Below are 21,793 nucleotides of genomic sequence, written 5' to 3'. Positions count from 1 at the left end.
CTTCTTCATTGCATCTGACCCTAATAGAGGGGTTTTAATGTTTCTTCTTGAATGGTTTGTTTATAATCTACTTTCTCCTTAGTGGTGACCAAACGTGGTTTACATAATTCTCCTCTTCTCCATTTTATCCTTACAAAAGAGTAAAGAGTCCAGTAGCACCTTTAAGACCAACCAACGTTATCATAGCATAAGCTTTCAAGAACCACAGTTCTCTTTGTCAGATGCTTCTGCTGCAATAACGTTGGTTAGTCTTAAAGGTGCTACTGGACTCTTTACTATTTTGCGACTACAGACTAACATGGCTAACTCCTCTGGATCTTTATCCTTACAACAGTCCTGTGTGGTAGGTTCAGCTGAGAGAGTTTAACTGGTCCAGGGCCATCCAGCAAGCTTCTATAGCCAAGTGGGGATTCGAACCTGGTTCCTCCAGATCCTAGTCTGACCCTCTATACCGTACTGGTTCTGTGCCTCTATCTTTTATCTTCTGCAAAGTCATCCACTGAATACAAAACTACTCTTGGTAACTGAAGCCTGAGGTCCCTTGGGATTCCATTGCTCCACATGTTTTTGGAAAGGAGGCTGAAGTAGGAGGGCAAATTGAAGATTAAAAAATAAGCGGCATGTTTTGGCCTTCTGAATGGGAGTGGGCCAAGGAATTAGCACTGCAAAGTCTCCATAGAACAAAGACTGATAGATACCTGAGAGGTGGAGCTAGCGGGTCAATGGGCAGTGCACGAGTGGCCAGGAGGGGGTGACACCTCGGGCAGCCTAAGCAGGCCAGGGGTGGTCCAGAGTCCTCCAAAAGCAGCGTTTTAGCCTTATAACAAACCTCTTTTAATTTAATTTAAATTTATTAGATTTCTTACCCACCCTCCCCACAAGCAGGCTCAGGTGGGTTACAACGTCATACAGTAACACAATAAATTAAAACAACAATACACAATAAAAGGTAAAACACACCATTTCATTGTGCCAATACAAAAAGTTAAAACCACAGTCTAATATGCAGCATAAGATGGTTCACCTTAGGCGCTAAAAGCCTGCTGTAGAGCCCCTAGTAGGGTTGACAGGTCGCCTTTCCCTCCTGGCAGGACGGGGGGACTTGGCAGTCGCCCTTTTCCCCCGTGGCCTATGTGATGATGTCATTCCCAGGAGTGACATTGTCGTGACCTGAACCAGGAGCCCACTGGGGGACCTGGCAGCCCTAGCCCCTAGAGAGAAATAAACAGCTGAGGCCACTGGGCACTGTAATTAAAGACTATAACCCCTACATGGAAAAACTGAAAAATCGTGTTGTAAAATTATACCCTGCTTTGGTTCCAGTGAAGACTTAATTTTAATCCTAGGGGGTCAATTTTACAGGTATTGTTCGGGTTCTGTGACTGGAGTTCCAGATTACCATTTGATCCTCAAAAGAAGCTGTGCGAGGAACAATCTGTGTGAGGAGTGTAATTCCAGGGAGCAGGGGGATTAACTCTTTCTTACCCCTGGGCCCTCTAGGCTGCTTTTAGCCCTGGTAATAGAGAATGGCATCCATGCTGGCTGGGCCTACCTCTTGGGGGGGGGATTTCCAGTGTGGGGAGCAGCCCAGGATAAGTATTAACCTCCCCTCCCCAGAGCTGTAGCTGTAATCCTTATTAGGGCCTTCTGTGTCTTCTTTTCATTTTATATGTCTGGAGTTCTCATCTCATGCTGTTTGGCCTTTCAGAAATGTAATTGAGGCAAAATGCAAGGCTGGTCTTGTCTTGTAGTTTGCTTGAACATTTCTCCAGTACTTATCAGCATTCACTCTCTCAACCAACTTCTTCCCAAAAGGATATACCTTTATTTTTAACCATGGTTATTTATCACAACTGCTGCCAATATGCAGTTCTCCCCCCCCCCGTTGCCAAGCATTCAATGGGTCTGCTATGACTAGGCTTACTAGTTGCCTGCAAGTGGTGGGCAATCTCCTGAGGGTTTGCTGGGTTGCCTGCCAATCACTGTCAATTGATAGGAGGTGGCAAAGCCCCTGGCAATTGCCCGCCACCAACAGGCAACCCGGGAAAGCACACACCGGTCGGTCTCCCAGGGCGCAACATGCTTGGTAGTTGTCACCGTATCTGGCGGCCAGGAATTCTGCAGGAACTCATCCATAGACTTCCAGAATGGGGTATATTGAGCCACACAATAAATCTTGGGAATTGATGTTAACATATAGCAAGAACTAGAATGTAGGACTTCTAGGTTGCAGTTTTCTGCCTCCACCTTACTCCTATGTGACTGTAGGCAAATAAGAGGCTATCAACTCCTGATAGGATTGTCAACTTCTAGGAGGGTCCGGGAGATCATCTGGAATTACAACTGATTTCCAGGCTGCAGAGATAACACTTTGGAAGGTCTTTCCTCTCTCCGAGCCCTGTTTTCCTCAGGCTCCCTCTGCCAAATCTCCAGGAATTTCCCAATCCAGAGTTGGCAATCCTAGCTCCTGAGCTTGTAATAATTTACTAGAAGGTATAGTTGATGGTGATGAAAGAATCTGAACATGCCGACATCTGATATGTTTCTGTTCTGAAGTCTAAATTTGGCACTCGCAAAGGAATGCAACTTTTTGGCCTCTGTTGTTATTATGAGGCTAAGATCATGATCACACATACATTGCAAGACACTTGAACGAGTATTCATCCTTGCGATGAAAGTAGTAGAGATGGTGAATTCATTACTTTCTGCCTTGTGCCGGTTGTGTCTGAAGAGAAGAGACTTTTACTGTTTCAAGTCATTGTCGATCACTCACTAGACACCCCCAAGCATGTGGTTAAAAGCCAGATCCAAGCCTGGGCCTTGCCTCTTGTTTTTCCATTCATTTGTACACTCATTCATTACAAAGATGCATGTAGAAATGAATCATAGAATCACAGGGTTGGAAGGACCTCTAGGGTCATCTAGTCTAACCCCCCCCTGCACTATGCAGGAAATTCAGAAATACCTCCCCCCCCCACACACACAGTGACCCTTACCCCATGCCCAGAAGATGGCAAAACACTGTCAGGATCCCTAGCCAAACTGGCCTGCGGAAAATTGCTACCTGACCCCAAGGTGGCGATCAGCCTTACCCTAGGCCCGTAAGAAGGGGCCACGAGAACTAAGCACTGGTGTAACCCTTCCTGCCCTCCCTCTCATGGTCTGCCTAGTTTCACAGAATCAGCAGTGCTGTCAGATGGCCATCTAGCCTCTGCTTAAAAACCTCCAAAGAAGGAGCGCCCACCACCTCCCGAGGAAGCCTGTTCCACTGAGGGACCGCTCAGTCAGGAATGTAATCAATCAAGGAAGCCCGATCAACTTTCTCTAGGTTAGGGTGGTTAAGCTTTGAAGAAGGCTTTGGAATTTCAGCACTACTTCCTTCCATACAAATATATATCCTGGAGAAGTTTTCATTATGACCATTAAGACAACCTGGATAGTCTTTTGGCCCTCTCTTAAAAACTAATGTTTTTGTACATGAGTTACACAATAAAAAAATGGGTGCCTAATTGACTTGCAGAGGAACAAAAAGAGGAGCTCACATACATCAGGGATGGAAAATGAGGGCTGGCTCAGCATCCCAGAGATGCAAGGATCCAGTTTACATGTATGCAACTAGAAGCAGGAAATAATGAGGCAAAACCTCTACTTACTCGAAAGGGTATGAGGAGCCAAGCCACATACTACAGGGACAATTGTGTGGATGTGTGTATTTAACAAAATTTATATCCCACCTTTCTGCCCTCACAAGAGCCACCAAGGCAGCTCACAAATTAAAGTATATATAATAAAACCGCATTTTAAACCCATTAAAACCAACCCAAAAGATCAACAACACATCGTCAGAACAGTTAAAACTAGAGCTAAAATGCACACAGAGACATGTGTGTGTGCTATGTGCCGTCAAGTCACCTCCGACCTATGGCGACCCTATGAATGAAAGACCTCCAAAATGTCCTATCATTAACAGACTTGCTCAGATCCTGCAAACCGGAGGACGTGGCTTCTTTTATTGAGTCAAGCCATCTCGTTTTGGGTCTTCCTCTTTTCCTACTGCCTTCCACTTTTCCTAGCGTTATTGACTTTTCCAGAGAATCTTGTCTTCTCATGATGTGACCAAAGTACGATAGCCTCAGTTTTGTCATTTTAACTTCTAGGGAGAATTCAGGCTTGATGTAATCTAGTACCCACTTATTCGTCTTTTTGGCCATCCATGGTATCCGCAAAAAACAACGATTAAAACATTGGCCAGGAAGGAGGGGGTCTCTGAGAGAATGTCAAACACAAACAACTATCCCATTGATGCTACTCAAAATGAGAGGCTTCTTTGCCACTTTTGCCGTATACCCCACCAGAGTTTTCCAGGAGGGCATTAAGAAGCTTTTACAGAGTGGGGAGGCAGCCCTCCCTGTCTCGGACAGAGGCTCACTATAACTACTAAACCAACATGGCACAGTTGAAGCAAAGACACCCGTTAGGATCAGGGGTAAGAGCGCCAACTCTAGAACTGCCATCCATCACGATATGATCCAGAATGTCAAACAAAACAAAAAAGTTGTTTTCATCCACTGACGGAAGATGGCAACAGAAAGGGGCAGATGAATCTCCCTGAGGAAATTCAGCGCCATAAACAAGAAGGCCCTCTCCTGGGTTGCCACCAGCCTAATCTCAGAAGGTAGGGGCACCCAAAATAGAGCCTCCAAAAATTACTGTAGTGGTTGGGTAGGTTCATAAGGAAGTAGGCAGTCCTTTGGGTATGTCGACCCCAAACCATATCAAGTTTTAACTGTCATGTGCATAACTGTACAGAATGATGGTCGGTCTCTTGAATGGAATGTCCCAAAATTTCATTTTTGACAGTTCTTTTTCCATGGAAGATCCCTCTCACAGATCTCCAGCAAAAAAGGAGGAAGCAGTGAGTCATTCCCCCCCACAAATGACCCAAAGACAGGAAGTAAACCTCATAGAGGTGCTGAAAATTATTATTGTTGTTGTTGCTGTTTTCCGATGCATTTTAATGCAGGTTTGCCCCAACAAAGCCTGCAAGTTTTTCAGTGGAAAAATTATGCTTCCCAAAGTATGAAAATGCCTTTTTGCCATTGAAGGAGTTTCATTTGTTGTCATAAACTGTAAAGGGCTGTAAGGAAGCTGTTTCACTCTCCCGATAATTTTATTTTAGTTATCTATTTGCAGAGTGGTCCCAGCAACTTTAGTCCCTGTTATTTGTATTTGTATGGAGATGGGAAAACAGTTATTTTTCAGTCTTCAAACAGAGTGACAAAAGATAACATTATAGTGAATGGATAGTTGACAAATTAAAAAGTAACAAGTCACTGGCGCACACCCAAGAGTTCTTAACCAACTCAACTGTGAAATCTCTGATCTTCTAATGAAAATATGCAATTTGTCACTTAAATCAACAAGAGGATTGGAATGAAGCAAATGTAATGCTGATTTTTTTTTAAAAAGGGAGCAAGGAAATTGCAGACCAGTTAGGATAACGCTGGGGGCATTAAAATGGTGGCAAGTTTTAATAAAGATAGAATTATTGAGCATACAGAGGTACAGGCCCTGCTGAGCAAAAATCGGCATGGATTCTATGATGGAGAAATCTTGGTGCTCAAATTTTCTGGAGGTCTTTGAGAACGTACAAGAAGGGCAATGAGCTAGTTATTATATACTTGTACTTCCAAAAAGTTTAACATAGGCTCAACATTCTGCTTTGGAGGAAATTTAGTGGGTATTCTAGACGCATGTCTTACTGATTTCTTCAACGGTTTTGGACTCCCAACATGGTGTCCTGTACTGATAAGAGATGCTCATGCTACAGACCAACTAACAATGAGGGTTAATTGTTTCTGTGGGTCCCATATTGGGTATTGTGTGGAATCTCTTCCTCCACCATGAGAAACGTTGCCCCCTATTCTGTGTGCATTCAACATGAATTTCATCCTGGTAGGAATTACAGATTCACCTAAGAAGTTTGCTGCAGATGAAATGTAGTGGCTGTCCTGCCATTAAAGAAAAACATTCTGATCTTTCCATTTGGGCTACAAAATAACATCACCTGATTGCTGCTTTCAGTTTTTCACACTGATAAATGGCAAGTGACTGTGCTTAGCCTACCAGAAATTTAGATTTCCAGACACAAACCAGAAAGCATTGAATGTATAAATTCAAACCACTGATCATTATGGAACATAAAATGGGGCTGTGAAGAAAGCAAACAGGATTGTTTTAATTATCCTGGCAGAATATTTAGTTTGTCACTGGACGGGCCTCTTCGTTTGACAAATTAATGCTGCCCTCTAGTGGTCAAGGCCTTTACTTCAGAAGCATCATTAAGCGTGGTGGGACTAGATTTCTTAGACCTTTGGGAAGCTGCTTGCCGTTCTTGAATGCACTCAGATCAATGAGACTTCTTTCCAAGTCATGTGTTTAGGATTAGTGGTGTTAATTATTAATGGCAAATTTGGACTCTGCAGAGCAACATCAATCAAATGCGAATATAATCATGTCCAGTGACTGGTGTATATTTTAAAATCTGGCCTGTGTTTTAACTGCTAGCATCCACTTGGACTGCCATTGAGATGTGATGTACTGAAGAACTCTTTAATCTAATGGTGCCTTGTACTTACGAGTTATGTCATCTGTTAGTGTTATATTTGAGTTTTCCTATCTGGGCAGCAGAAATTCAACCGTAACTTGGGGACCCAAGGGCCACATGGAGAGCTCCCATACAGACAGAAGAGTGTCCAAGGATCTCCTTTCCTATAGATGCCCCCAAGCTTTAAAAATGCTTCTCAAGCATCTGGGAATTTCAGGAGCAGCTTCTGATGCCGGGCAAAATGCTGTATTCAGCAGGGAACATGGGAATCCCCGTTTGCATGGAGATTTTCTCATTGGGCATTTTAGATCTCTGACTGAGAGTGTCTCTACACAAGATGCCTCGGCGCGTGTTCGTCAAGTGTAGGGAGACTCAATATTAGCTAGGAAGCGTAGTTTAAAAAGAGCGCTGGTGGAGATTGCTCCTCAGAGGGTTTGTTAATTTCATCTTCGTCTCCCCTAAGGCTCTGTCAATTTCATCTCTCCAGTCTAAAACTATGTGGAATCGCAACCAGAGGGCAGCAAGGAATGGAAATGGGCTGGAGCTGCCTTCCAGAGCCGGGCTTGGACCCAGAGAGGTTATAATGGGCTAACGTTTCCCTTCTGGCATTTCACAGTCCCTTCACACAGCTCCAGTGTATAGCAAAGCCTTTGCCCTGCCGCCGGCTCTGTCTTTTTAAACTACCCTTCCCAGCTAACATTGCCTCTCCCAACATGTGTTCTTCTCAGGTCAGATGTCTTGTGTAGAGAGACTCTTAATATTTTTACAATTTCCGGATGCTGCCACAATTTAATTCAGTTACCCTTTTGTTCACTCTGTAGGCAACATATACCTAGATCAAAGGTCATTATGTCACTGTCATTCAAGAAAGAAGAGACTGTCTCTGTTTCTTTTTTCCCCCTTCCAAACTTAAGCATGACATCTAGAGAACAGTGTGTTGTTTGTTCCATTGCCCCGTATCCAAAATGGAGTAGAAGGTTTATTGTATTCAGCCATAGGCCATTACAAGTCACAAACAACAAACAAAACAGAAACACTAGCTTAAATAAAATTGACGTGACATGGTCAAAAGCATTAAAATTTAAAACTTGATACATGATCAAAGCATTAAAATTTAAAACTAGATACAACCATTAAACCATTTCTGGTTGTCAAATTCATATAGGACAATAAAAGTATACACAGTTAAAACAGTAAAAACAATAAAAATCCCCGATGTACAATATTAATGTTAACCCTTAAGCACAGCATTAGCCCGTATTTTTTTTGCAGGTGTATCCAAAATGGGAACATTAGCTCTGAGACTTTTTTTAGACTATCAGTAGATTAGAGGGCTATAAAATGTATCTCAACCTGGGTGCCTTCTAAAAGGACCTGTAGTTTGTGGCCGGACACTGAACAGAGTGACATATATAGTCCTGATACAATTTGGTGTATTATTAAATATCAATTTGGCTGCTTATTTCCAGAGACTTGGACAAATGCCTAAGTGCCCCCACCCCCACAATTGATGATGGGGAAAATGTATTTATTTAAAAATAATCTTGAAGCCGTCTCCATCCTGTTCTCCCATTTCCTCACTTTGGAGAAGGAAGTTTACCTGCAACTGTAGTGGAAACTCTGAAGCACATCAACACCAGACAGCTTAACTGCTAGTCTACACTGAATATAATTGCACTTCTCCTGGCTTCTCCCATCTTAGGTTGCAATTTTCATGTTGCTGCTGCTATTGCAGTTTTTTCCAACCCAGGACTCCATGTTGACTCCCACAGGACGATCATTCTGCGAAAAGTGCAAAGCAGAAATGTTCAGGAGGGCCTTCTTATGATGGAATTAGAACTGTTGTGAGATGGAACAATCCTGAAAAACGGCTTCATGTGGGAATAGACCACTGCAATTATTATTGCTGGTGTCATCTGTTATTGCAGGTGTAATCTGGTGTTTACCGTATCATTTTATAACTTGGCCGTTTCCACATGTCTTACCTGCCTGCGGAACATCGCACGGAAGACCTGGAAGACAGCGTCTTCTCTTGCGAAATCGCGCCAGGAAGATGCTGTTATCCGGGAGTTTTGTGCAAAATTGCACAAAACTCCCGGATAACGAAATCGCGCAATCCCGGATAATGAAATCACAAAATCGCGCAAAACTCCCGGATAACAGCATCTTCCTGGCACGATTTCGCATGAGAAGACGCTGTCTTCCGGGTCTTTCGCGCGATATTCCGCAGGCAGGTAAGACATTTGGAAATGGCCCCTGTAATCCCATGTTCTGCTTTGCTCACATGACACCTTGCCTCAGGCATTTTGCTATTCTCAGTATTGCTTGCATTGTCATTGAATTTTGTATCCCTGGTCCTACTGCCTTGTTCATTGGATGTCTTCTCACTAATCCATCTTGAGTCTCAGTGAGAAATGCAGGCTATAAATACCCCACCCACCCAGGAGTTTCAGAGTAGGTAACCAAAGTAAGATCTTCCCATACACAACAAATAAAATTTAAGTTCACTGCAATTTCCTTATGCTTTCAGTAGGGACCCCACATATTGGCATTATTCTCTACTTAGAAGAAAGGGTTTAATTGCAGTCCGAGAAACGAGTTCAGGTACTGATAGTACAAGAGCTCTTTGCCAGGGTGTGTATGTGTTTTGCCTTCGATCATATCCCATTGAGTTACAAATCACTCCTGTCCACCAAAAAGATCACCACAAATAAACCTTAGCAAATTGGAACTGTTTTGTCAACCACCTCCTTCCATCTTTGTGATTTCTCCAATAACAGAATATCTATTCGGTGTATATATCTTGATGTATCCTTGATGCTCTGTGCAGCTTAAATAAATCTTTCATTCTTACATTAAAGAAAGGGTGGGGGGACCCAAACAAATGAAATTTCCATTTAAAAAACATTTCAAATCCCCAAGTCTCAAGACTCTGCTGAAATCTTTCCAAGTTTTCTTGGAGGGACTTTCCAGTTGTAGATGTAGCCATACACTTAACCACCAAAGAGTGCTTTTTTTGCCTCTTGGGTTCAATTTATGCCATATGCGGATTTAAAAAACAAAAAACACGGAAGGTGTTACATCCACTATATAACCCCAAACAAGTGAAACACCTCCAAGCTGTAGTTTGGGATCAGATTCACACTTTCTCCTTGGCTCAGATCCATGATATTCCCTTACTGCTCTAGGAATGTCCGCCTCCGGAGATCACGTGTGTGCGGTCACTGCTATAGTTCCTTCCCATCTGAGTTGCCTTTTGGCCAGGGCTTTTTTTCTGGGAAAAGAGGTGGCGGGACTCAGTGGGTTGCCCTTGGAGAAAATGGTCACATGGCTGGTGGCCCCACCCCCTGATCTCCAGACAGAGGGGAGTTTAGACTGCCCTCCGCGCCACTCAGCGGCGCGGAGGGCAATCTAAACTCCCCTCTGTCTGGAGATCAGGGGGCGGGGCCACCAGCCATGTGACCGTTTTCAAGAGGTTCCGGAACTCCGTTCCCCCGCGTTCCCTCTGAAAAAAAGCCCTGCTTTTGGCTATGAAATATTTGGATGGGAAGAAGCTCCACCATTGTGTGTTTCCCTTCAGCGGACTGGATGCCGTTCCCGTGCCAGGAAGGCAATGTATGAATTAGGTCTTGTCTGCTGCAGCATTCTGGGGGAGGCTGAAACAGCATTTCCTTGTTCTGGGAACACAAACAAAAGTAGAAAGCCAAAATTGTTAGAGAATCAAGTGATGGTGAAGATAGTGTCTTCTGGATTGCCAAGTCATACTAGATGCTCTCATCCCCAGCTATAAGCAGTTTATAGAACAAAACACTGAAAACATACAATTAAAAAAAATTAAATGCTACATAAATGAAACAAATTCATCTTCTCAAGGTTTTGCAGAATTAGGAATGTTTTTATTTGCTTCAAAAAGGACCACTGTATGAAAGTGTTCCACAGTTTTGGAGGCAGCACAGAAAAGACTGTGGGCATTTAGGATTGCCAACATCCAGATGGAGCCAAAATTTGGAGTGGGGCCTTACTGATAGTTCTTAAAGGTGGAATCATATGGGTGAAGGCACTTTCTAAAATAAGCTGGACCCAGACCATTTAGGACTTTTACAAATTAATATCTGCATTATGAATATGGATTGGAAACAAACCGGTAATCAATGAAGGTTGTTCTAAATCTGACCGAGTTTTGAAGGGTGCCAATTCCTGTCTAGCAGTTGTATTTTGTATTAGTTGAAACTTCTGAACAGTCTTCATTGAGCATATTGTGAGCCTCCTCCCTCACCAGTGCCCCCACCTGTTGGTCTGCCATCCTGCCTGCTCCCCAAGCAGGTGTCCTCTGGCCTCAGATGGGCAGGGAAGGAGCTTGCACCACCTTGTTCCTTCACCTGCCCTGGAAGTGACAGCACACTCCAGCGACCTCTCCCTGCAATTCCTCCTCAGCTCTCACAGGAACTCGCCTTTAAAGAATCCCCCTTGCCCCACCTCCCTGGGTCTTCTCCCAATCCTCACCCAGCCTCCCTGAGTGGCTCGTCTCCCAACCTATCCAATGAGAGGGCCAGGTAGACTGCAGTCTCCCAACCCCACCCACTCCATCCAAGCTCAGGGCGGGGCATTTGCTCTGTTCTCTGCCTGGCTCACCCCTGCTGCTTCTGAAGCTTCTACAGTGGCCCCCATGGCAGCTTGGGGCCTGTGCTTGCCTGGCTCATGCTGCCATCAATCTCCTGTGGGCCTAGGTGAGGTTGAGCTGCCTGGGCAACTGCAGGAGAAAGGTGAGTCAGCTGGGTGGCTGCAGGCTGTGGCCCAGATTGTGCCTGGGTGTCGGCTGCTGCTGTCCCAATGGTGAAGGTGGTCTGGGGCTCTGTAGAGGCACCTGCAGCTGAGATACTGACAGAGGCAGTGCTGCAGGATCTGAAGACGGTGTCTGCTGCTACAGAGCTGGGGGAGGGGGGAGTGGATAGACGAATGGTATTACCAGACACATGGGCCATTTCCACACAGCTTACCTTATTCTGCAAAATAGCGAAATCTCGCGCGAAATCTCACAAGAAGATGCTGTTATCGGGTCTTCTCGCGCGATAACAGTGTCTTCGCGCGAGATTTCACTATTTTGCAGAATCAGGTAAGCCGTGTGGAAACAGCCATGTTTTCATAGCATGAGGAAACAGCCTTTGTTCCCAGCAGTTGGTGGATCTAGGAAGCCAACCAGATTGGAAAATGCTTTCTGAGCCACAATTACCACCTCACCACTCAAAAGTATCTCCACTCTATGAACCTGCCCTTCTAAGAGAGCTTGTGACTTGTTCTTGACTGTAATTTTTCTTGGCGAAGCATTGTCCATTTGAGACCTGAAGACCCCCTTTATTGGTAAGAATTTTGAAAAGATACATCTGAAAAGTGACAATGGGAGAGAGTTCCATAGCTTTAAGTATCATTTTGAATGAAACTTGACCCAGTGATATAATCTCACATCTGGAAACATACTCACTGTTCTCTCACTAAGAAGCAGACCCAGAATTCTAATTATCTGAGCAATGCATGCCTGATTTTTTGGGGGGGAGGGAGGGATACATTTTTTAAAGCTTACTTTAGCATGCATGCATGTATTTGTTTATGAGGATAATTGGGTCTCCATCCCTCTGCACTCCAGCTCTGGAAGGTCTACTGTGCTGACATTACAATGTAGTGTTGAAGTGTGGCTGATCTCTCAGCACACGCGAGCGATTGCAAGATTGTTACTTACCCAGTATAATTAGAACATCCATTCCGCAGAGGGAAAACATTTAAAAGATAAAGAGTGTATTTAAAAATGAATCTTCTCAATGCAATTTTTTCATAATTATAGTTTTAACAGCTTATGGTGATAGTGGAAGCGGCTACTTAAGAAAAATTAGGAGCCTCATTTGGGAGAAGATGATCCCTCAAGAGGCCTCGTGGTGCCATTTTTCAAGAGCCCCAACAGATAGCTCGTTCCAAATGGCGTTCACAGCTTTTGATGCATTGGAAGTATACATAGCTTATTATGACCAGTGCTGGATATTTTAATTAAAAACGCCACATATGTCATTAAATGTGGGGCTCTCGCTCTCTCCTGGCACACACATTTTTGGAATTATTTTCTGAGGATGCAATTGAGCAAACACATTGCCGACACGTGCAATGACATGGGGTGGGGGACCGGTGTCCCCTATAGAGATAAAAGCTGCACATTTCCTAGGTGTGCACATCTGGTATATCAGATCAAATGGTCTTACACAGAACCCCCTATAATTTTCACAGTTTCTGCAATTGTTAAGGAAAGGCAGGGAGGGTATGTGCGTTTATATAGACAAAAAGAGGGTGAATCTCTGTCACCTCATTTGGATTAGAAGGAAGCCCATTGTTTTACAAATAACCTTCATGACAGGAAAAAAATAATACATTCTTGACGCACTATTTTCAACTGTGCTTTTATCAGGGCCCTCTGAGAAGAAGTGTATACACAATCCGCCTGGCAATGGAATCATAGATGTGCGCCTTGGTGGAGACTCTGGGTGAAGACAACACTTGGTTAATTTAAACAATTGTAGGCTGAAGGAGTTCCAAAAAAAAATTCAGCTGACTTTAACTGTCACTAGCCCAAGCACCTTTATCCCCAGGCGAGTAGCAGCAGCTGGAATCCGTTCTTTGCTGCCAGACTGTCCGACATCTTTGCTGAACATCCCAAGAACTGAGAGCCTTTACTTTAAGGATTTTATTCAAGGTGACAGCTCCTCACACTTAAGCGTTCAGATCACCTCAAGTAGCTGAGATCTCAGTGAAAATGAGAGCGCTTCTGCCGCAAACTCCAAATTTAGATTGACTGAGGTTATCCCTAGGCCCCTAGGACCCAACCTCCATGACAGAACTAGCCTGCCAGGAACCTTAAAACTACAGTGGAGTCTGTAATGATGTCTGGGGAGAAATCTTCTGCAGGAACCACGGAGAATACGATAAGTGATAGGAAAGGATGTCAGGTTTTGTTAGGGCTGGAGACAGTGTTAGAATATACGTGGCATAATATGGCACTGGTATCTCTGTCAGCATCTCTGTTTTCTGTCACCGCACACAATTCCAGGCCTGTCTGTAGCCCTGACAGTGTCTTTTCAGATCAGGTTATTGCCAGCCCAAAGACTCACTCTGTACACCGCCAGATAGCCCCCTTTGTTTGAAGCCTGCCCTTTTGTCATTAACGCACTTGATGTCTATTTAAAATCTGATGGTGAATGCAGTATCTGTTTTCCTGTCAAGAGATCATTGACAATATTAATACCTCATGTCCTTGCCTCATTTTCAAAGCGCTGACACCTAGCTGCAGTCTCCAGCATCCATCAAGCCGCACTCTCTCACCAGGGTCTCCATAAACAGGCTCGGTCCCAGTCTCTGAGAAATGCAGCCGCCCTCAAATGCGGCTTTTAGCGATGCCGTCCTACAAAGGAGCCTGAGCAGTGTTGTAAAGGAAAAAACAACCAATACTAATAAAAATTTAACTCATAGCCCTTATGTTTTGATGCCTAAAAACCAACAAGTCCTTCCAACCACATTACGTAGGGTACTGATATCTTCACAGTGCACAAGGCAAAGACATTCTGGAGAATAAAAGCCCAGTTTTCTCTGCATTCCGGTTTCCTGAAAATGGCTGCCATTCAGAGAACTGCATGTACTCCCTGCCTTCCCCCTGGTTGATTATGGGAAGACACACAACCGCAAATGCATAGCCTTCCTTAGCTAGCCGTGGGAAATCCTTCGCTACATCTTACAATATGCATTTGCTGGGTCACTACCATTTTGACAGACTCTCTAAATTGATGCTGTTTCACTGGATGATATCTGCCATTGTTTGAAAAGCCAAAATAGCTAGCGTTCCTGCTGTTTGGATGAAATATTTGAAAAATTTCATGGGAAGAAAAAAGAGTTTGAATTAGACTTTCAGAATTTCTTGAGGAGGAGGACATTCAAATTTGATACTAGAAATGATTTAAAAATTGAACTTACTGTATCTGGCAATACAGGGGAGGCGTAGACAATGGCTGACAGAAAGAGTATCACAAGATTTTTTGACTAATCACAGGAAGGTCTCCACCTCTTTAATAAGATACATGCTTCTGCATAAAAGCCCGTTTGTGGTTAAGAGCGGCAGGACTGTAATCTGGAGAGTTGGGTTTGATTCCTCGCTTTCCGCTCAAAGCCAGCTGGGTGACCTTGAGTCAGTCATAGCTTTCTCGGAGCTCTCTCAGCTCACCCACCTCACAGAGTGATTGTTGTGAGGATAAGAATAACACACTTTGTAAAACGCTGAGGGGACGTTAAGTTATCCTGAAGGACGGTATATAAATTGAATGTTGTTGTTATTATTATTAAAAAGATCTCTATATTATATTGCTAGACAGACAATGGGATGCAATGGAGTCTGCACCATTTTCTTGTACATCCATCAGTGGCAGATCACATTACAAACTTGCGGTCTGGACAGACCTTCAGAAGTACATAGATGTACTCCGCTGCGCGGAGGGCAATCTAAACACCTCTCTGTCTGGAGATCAGGCGGCGGGGCCTCTGGCCATGTGACCATTTTCGCCGAGGGCAATTCAAACTTTAAAAAACTCCCCCCTTGTTACAACTGACCCAAAGTGACATCATTGTGCGGTCTTGAGTTCCACCACCTCTTTTCCCAGAAAAAAAGCCCTGAATAGAACTTTATGATAGTAATGGCTGTTCTTTGGTTTTTGTTGCCAGTATTTGGTATTCAGAAGAGCTGGAACAAATTTGCTTTTTGAAATTCTCCTTAATGGTCTATTATATGAATTGTGATGCCAAGTATTGGTCAACATTTGAGTCCAGTAATATTTTAAGTACTGGTCCAAAATTCTGTGAGTGCGCATATATATATATATATATATATATATATATATATATATATATATATATATATATATATATATAAAATTTTATTAAAACTGTAAAACACAACTATAACGCAAATATATTTTGACTTCTCCCAATATTTGATATCTATTTGACATCCTATGAAGTGAAAGTTGATATTTGACAGTATTTTAAAGTTTATTATTATTTAGCATTTGATAATATTTAATAGCTGGTATATAGTATCTGACAGAAGTTGATAGATATGTAATTTTATTTACTATCTGAATTTGAAGACTGGTACAGATTGTTTTTATATTGGAGGTAGATTGATATTTAATAAATGACTTCATTTGATAGATGACAGCAGTCTATTTGAGATTTCATATTTGATGCCTGCCAAAACTATCAAAAGATGCCCCAAAGTCTAAAACTCTTGAATTTTTATGTACAATTTCAAATTAACAATAAGCAAAAGATTCAAAATTTGTTTTGAATATTTGAGAATATTAATTTTAGCCTTAGAATAAGACACACTACCTCCAAACATGGGGGTCCCATTTAGCTCATCAATAATAACCACTTACTAATCCTCCTTTAATTTATCTTTTCTTTGTTTAAAAAAAATGTAGACCTCACCCAATCTCATGAAATTAAATAGTGAGTTAAGGATGCCCCGTGCCCTATCCTAAACTTTTGCTGATTAAGTGCTTGCAGATTTGGATGTGTTGAAAGCCACTTCCTATGAATGGGACAGAGTGGATGGTTCTTCCCCCAGCTCTCTCCTTCCTCCAACTGGGGAACTAAGTATATGCTTTCCCATCTCTTTTACTGGCTATGTACATTGCATTAGGCAATCCTGTATGGGCGTAATATTTGAATAGAGGATACACATAAAATCCTACATGCATAGACCTGAGCAGTGTGACCATCACTTACAAACTGGAACCAATTGCATAATTTAGGCTGACTATTGGATTTTTTCACATATACAAAGTCGTCTTCAAACATCATGTCCATGACTAGGTGTGCAGCAGGACTGGTGCCTCTAGTGGCCAGGGTGGCAAGGCATGCGAGAAGATGCATTGCCTTATCCAGGACCAATGCTAAATCCCCTCACGCTTCTGAAAGGTTGTTAACCATACCAGACTCACAGCCTTAACTTCCCCTGCCCCCAGCCATTTGCAATGCATCCTCATCTATACCCAGGGATTTTTTTCTGGGAAAAGAGGTGGTGAAACTCAGTGGGTTGCCCTCAGAGAAAATGGTCACATGGCCGGTGGCCCCGCCCCCTGATCTCCAGACAGAGGGGAGTTTAGATTGCCCTACGCACCATGGTGCGGAGGGCAATCTAAACTCCCCTCTGTCTGGAGATCAGGGGGCAGGGCCACCAGCCATGAGACCATTTTCAAGAGGTGCCAGAACTCCGTTCCACCACGTTCCTGCTGAAAAAAAGCCCTGTCTATACCCAATGCTAAACGCTGGCTCTTTTGTTTCCCTTGTGCTGCAGGTGTTCTAGGAAAATGCCGCTACGTTTACTACGGGAAGCATTCCGAGGGCAACCGATTCATACGCGACGACCAGCTCTGAGGCACCCAGCGGGTCTGCAGAACCATCCACGCAAGCACACATACCACACACACACACAAAAGCACAAATTGTATCCGCGTATTGTCTTTTTTTTTAAGAATGTGTAAACCAAAGTCCTCCAGTACCTTCTGCTGACTTTGCCAGACCTGTCAAAATCATCCTTCTGCTTTAGTCTGAGTAGTCACACAGAGATTGACAGGATTGCCTCTAAGCAGGTCCCATCCACCAGTGTGACAGACAGCTGCAGTGAAGCACCAGGCCTGACAGGAAGAGCACCGTAATGGATTGCCTGGCCCAGATGCTACTCACAGAAGAGCAGAGGTCACACCTGGGGCCTCACTGAGCATGCTCAGCTGTTTTCAACAAAAAGAGACCGTTTTTTTTTAAATCTGCAGCTTGCCTGCTTGAGTGAGAAAGCTACATGTTTATCAAAAGAACTGGCTGCAGTTTGAGATTTTTCCAGAAGCACCACCTACCTAATAGCATTTCCCTCAGGAATTAGGTGCTTCACGTGGACACCAGTAGGCCTGTTACAAGCAGAACGTTGTGGCTTTTGTGTTCTTTTCATGGGGTGGAGGGAAAACAAAACCATCAAAAGCGGAGGGAGAACAAAACCATCAAAAGTATTATTTAACGTTTAAATGCTGGAGAGGGAAAAATTACTTGCCTTGGGAATGTTTATAATTATTCCTGGCTTGTTGGGCAGGGATATTACGATTTTGTGTGTGTGTTTGTGTGGACATATTAGATTTAGAAATCAAAATACAGGGACACGGAAGGATCTAGAAGGGCTGTAAAAATTGCTACAGAGCTGGATTAATTTGGGGGATGGGGAAGAGACATGAAGAGTCCTTTATGGTTACTCTTGGAAATCCAAGCCATGTACATTGTTTAGAATATCCTTAAGCAGTATTGGTAGCCTTGCTAATATTAATTACTCATTGGTATGTATGCAAATGAAGCAGTCACAGCCTCCCATCATTTTGCTCACTTTTTGGAGATCTTTTCAGAATGGACTGTTTAGACTCGGTTTTCAGAGGGAGCTGAGGATTCTCTTAAATATAAAACCAACTGCAGCCTCTGCTTGCTTTGATGAAAGCCATTACCTCCTGAGGGCACGTGACACATTCTGTGAGTAGCTGTCAGGGCAGACACATGGCTACCACTGAAAAAAGCAGGCCCGTGTTTTCTCCTCTCTTTCCTGTAACGTCAACACCAAAGTGTGTAATGTGGCTTCACTGTACTCTGAATTTTCCTGTTCTGCTTCATTGTCTGCCACTTGCAAGAGAATATGATGAATTCACACCATGTATTCTGTATTACTAGGGAAGAGAGGAGGGAAGAAAAGTGATGGTGCCATTTTTAGTGGCAGCCTTGCATCTGCCGTAACATTGATTTCCTGGATAAATTCAGTTCCTGGGTTAACGGCATGCTCAGTGTGGGAAAACAGATTATGTGGCATGATATGAGGGACAGACGATGTACTGATTCTTGTCTTAACAGTTCCATTTAAAAACAATGTTTATATATATACAGAGCTAAGTCCCCATCGGATGACCAATATTTTCTTTGCTTATTCAGTTGCAGACACCACATAGCACATCTCACCTGAGCTATTTGTAAATAGCCGGATGAAGTGCAAGTGCTGAGTTGTACATATTGTTCAGAAGTGAGCCATAACTAACATGTCTCTTGATAATGCGAACATTTTTGACTCACTGGGGCATGATTTTCTTCCCCCCCCCCCACCCAATAAATCGCTTTCCAACAGGGTGGATCAGGACCAAAAATACGTGCTCATGATGTGATGATTCATGCATTAACTTAAAAAAATGTCAATGTGACTCTCAGCATGGGGGAACATGAAGGTGAGATTTGTCCATCGTGAGAAGGCTGGGATTGGTTTGAAACAAGTCATAGGAATATACTCTGTACACCAGTTATTAAACAGAATTATGATTAAAAGTAGGGGATTGGGGTATGGCATCGGTTCTTACAGCTTTCAGGGGAGGGGGGAAGATTCATGTCTTACCTGGTTTGCCAGAAACAGCCACAACCTGTCCTCATTTCCATTTGACTTTGCATTTGATTTGGAAGTGCAAGTACATGCTTTGACCAAGGCAGCAGAGCTCACACAGGGATGTTTGGAATAACCTTGTGTCTCATTCAGTCTGGTTGCATCTCTCTTCTTGTCTACATCAAGGGCTTTTTAACCCTGCCTCAAACAATAAAACGCACTTGCAAACTGACCACACGACTTTTGTGTTTTTTTCCCCTTCACTTTTTTTTTTTACTGTCAAAACCATGTGCATCATTCTCAGAAATGTTTTTCCTTCTTTGGAGGCGAAAGTATTTTAGGAATGAATCAGGTGGCCGCAGTTCAGTATTGTTCTCAGCTTAATTTGTTTTGAGTTTTGTTTCTTGCAGTGTTGCATATAGCAACTTTAATTAAAATCAGCATAATTATCTGGGCTATTCAGCCAGACAGTGCGGTATGTCTGTTTTTTGGCCACACCAGATTACAAACCAGTATCTGTCTACAGTTCTCCTACTAAGTATCAATAAAATAATGTGCTGAGGTGGGGGCATTTGTTCTCTTGCAGTGAGTAAGTATAGCAGACAGTTCTTCAAGTAACCTTGTTGTTCGTTCGTTCATTTATTCGATTTCTAGCCTGCCCTCCCCAGAAACGGACTCAGGGCGGGTTACAGTAAAATGCTCAATGAGCATTAAAACATATAAATACATTTAAAAACCAGAAAACACCACAAATGCATACAAAACAGCATTTCGGATGGCAGGCCCCCTCCAACTTCCCCAATCGTAGTATAAAACAAAGCAATGCAGAAGGGGTGGGGTTGGGGCCACAGTTTGTAATAATCTGGTGACTACGTTTATAGGGAGGCAGATGATGTCATTGCCCCCCACAGCGAGATACCAGTAGAGAGGCTCCTAAAATGAACAAAGCTTTCTCCCCCCAGGAATACTGGAGGATAGATTGGGGTGGCCAAGTGGATTGCAGGTTGCAGGGAGCCCTCTAGGGCCATTTCCACACTACTCACCTTCTTCCGGAATGGAGTGCAACGTCATAAAAAAAACATGGAAGATAGCATCTTCTCGCGCGAGTTTTGTGCGACGTCGCACAAAACTCGCACGAGAAGATGCTATCTTCCACGTTTTTTTTTGTGACATTGTGCCCCGTTCTAGAAGAAGGTGAGTAGTGTGGAAACAGCCTAGGTCTCCCATGAATGTGCTTCAAGAGGGCATGCTAAAGTGTACAGGCTTTGCAGATTCAGGATTAATCTACTAAAACAAGGATTATGTTTGGGCATCAGTCCATTCCAATGGATCAATTGCAATTTTGATTCAATGGAGCTTGTTCATGATTAGTAACTAGTCATACTTTTCATTTTGTAATTTAAACTCTTCTGGTTACGTGCTAGTATAGGATGCAGCTCCTGAAATTTAAGTGTGTTTGGTTTTGGGGATTTTGAGAGCGATCAGTTCTGTCCAGGGTCACCAGGGTGACCCAACCTTTACCCACTGGCTTGGGGAAGGGAAAAGGGATTCCCAGCTGAACTAGCAGGCCACCACTGCTCCTGGCTCATGGTAGACATCTTGGGTGGCTGACAGCAAGACAGCTTGGCCCGTGGTAGGATTACAGCCACCACCAGGCTCTGGCAGGCAAAGTCCTGCAAGACACTTTCACCTTTGGCCAGCAACCCTCATGAGAATCCAGGAAGACTCTAAGGGCAGGATTATCTGCAGTACTGATAACAAAAAGGCAGACCAAGGACTTGATATGTCTGTGGTCTTGTGTGGGGTTAAACTGCTCTTCAAAAGTCAGGTTCACAGCTTGGGAATGCTGCTCAACCCAGCAATCACTGCAGAAAGCCGGGTAACTTCAGTCGTTTGGAGTGCTTTCGCCCAACCATGGCAGGTACGTCAGCTGCACCTATTTTTTATTCAATCATATCTATCCTGAGGACCAAGCTACAAGAGACGAATGACACTTGAACGGCAAGTGAACAGACTCACGTGTATTCCTCCCTGTTCACTTGTGCTCTGCTTGTGCTCCACTTGATCACATGATGTTCAAGTGTCATGTGTCATTCGTCACTTGTAGCTTGGCCCTCAACTGGACCAAGCTCATCTGGACCATCTCAACTGGACAATTGCAATGTGTTCTACTTGGGGCTACCTTTGAAGGGTATTCAGAAGCTACTGGGAGGGGGGCAGCTTCCAGGAACATGTGACCCCAATATTACAGTGATTACACTGGCAACGGATCCATTTCTGGTCACAGTTCAAGGTGTTGGTCTTGTCCTTTAAAGCCCTGCATGGCTTGGGGCCAGGGTATTTTAAGGACCACCTTCTCCCATATGTTCCTGCTAGGGAGAGGCCCACTTGACTGTCCCATTGACTAAAGAATCTCATCTGGTGTGCACACAAGAAAGGGCCTTTTCAGGGGCAGCCCCACAAATATGGAACAACCTCTCCAGGGAGGTTCTTTTGATCTTTAAGAGGTAACTGAAGACAGTTTTATTTAGAACTGCATTTGATGGATAGTTTTAGATTATGATTTTAAATTGAGTTTTTTTTTAAATGTATTTTTATATTAGTTGTAAGCCCCCTTGAGTGATGTTAAGGTAGAAAGGCAGATATTTAAATTAATAAATAAAATACTGTCCTCATTAAGGGTCTCAAGGCTGGGCAAGGAGCAC

The 21,793-nt window shown here is 43.4% G+C and overlaps 1 protein-coding gene across 1 annotated transcript in view; it reads left to right on the top strand.

Annotated features, from left to right (window-relative positions):
- Positions 1 to 19,299, top strand: part of LRMDA (leucine rich melanocyte differentiation associated) — a 539,681-nt gene extending 520,382 nt beyond the window's left edge. The window contains exon 6 of the mRNA XM_054983958.1: positions 16,992 to 19,299. Within this exon, the coding sequence (XP_054839933.1) occupies positions 16,992 to 17,071 (80 nt within the window). The 3' untranslated portion in view covers positions 17,072 to 19,299. The remainder of the gene's footprint in view (positions 1 to 16,991) is intronic.
- Positions 19,300 to 21,793: the final 2,494 nt, after the last annotated feature.

This window comes from Eublepharis macularius, chromosome 6, assembly GCF_028583425.1.
Source record: "Eublepharis macularius isolate TG4126 chromosome 6, MPM_Emac_v1.0, whole genome shotgun sequence".
Lineage (NCBI taxonomy): Eukaryota > Metazoa > Chordata > Lepidosauria > Squamata > Eublepharidae > Eublepharis > Eublepharis macularius.
Note: the sequence above shows the minus strand (reverse complement) of the source record. Positions and strands in the feature narration are given on the sequence as shown.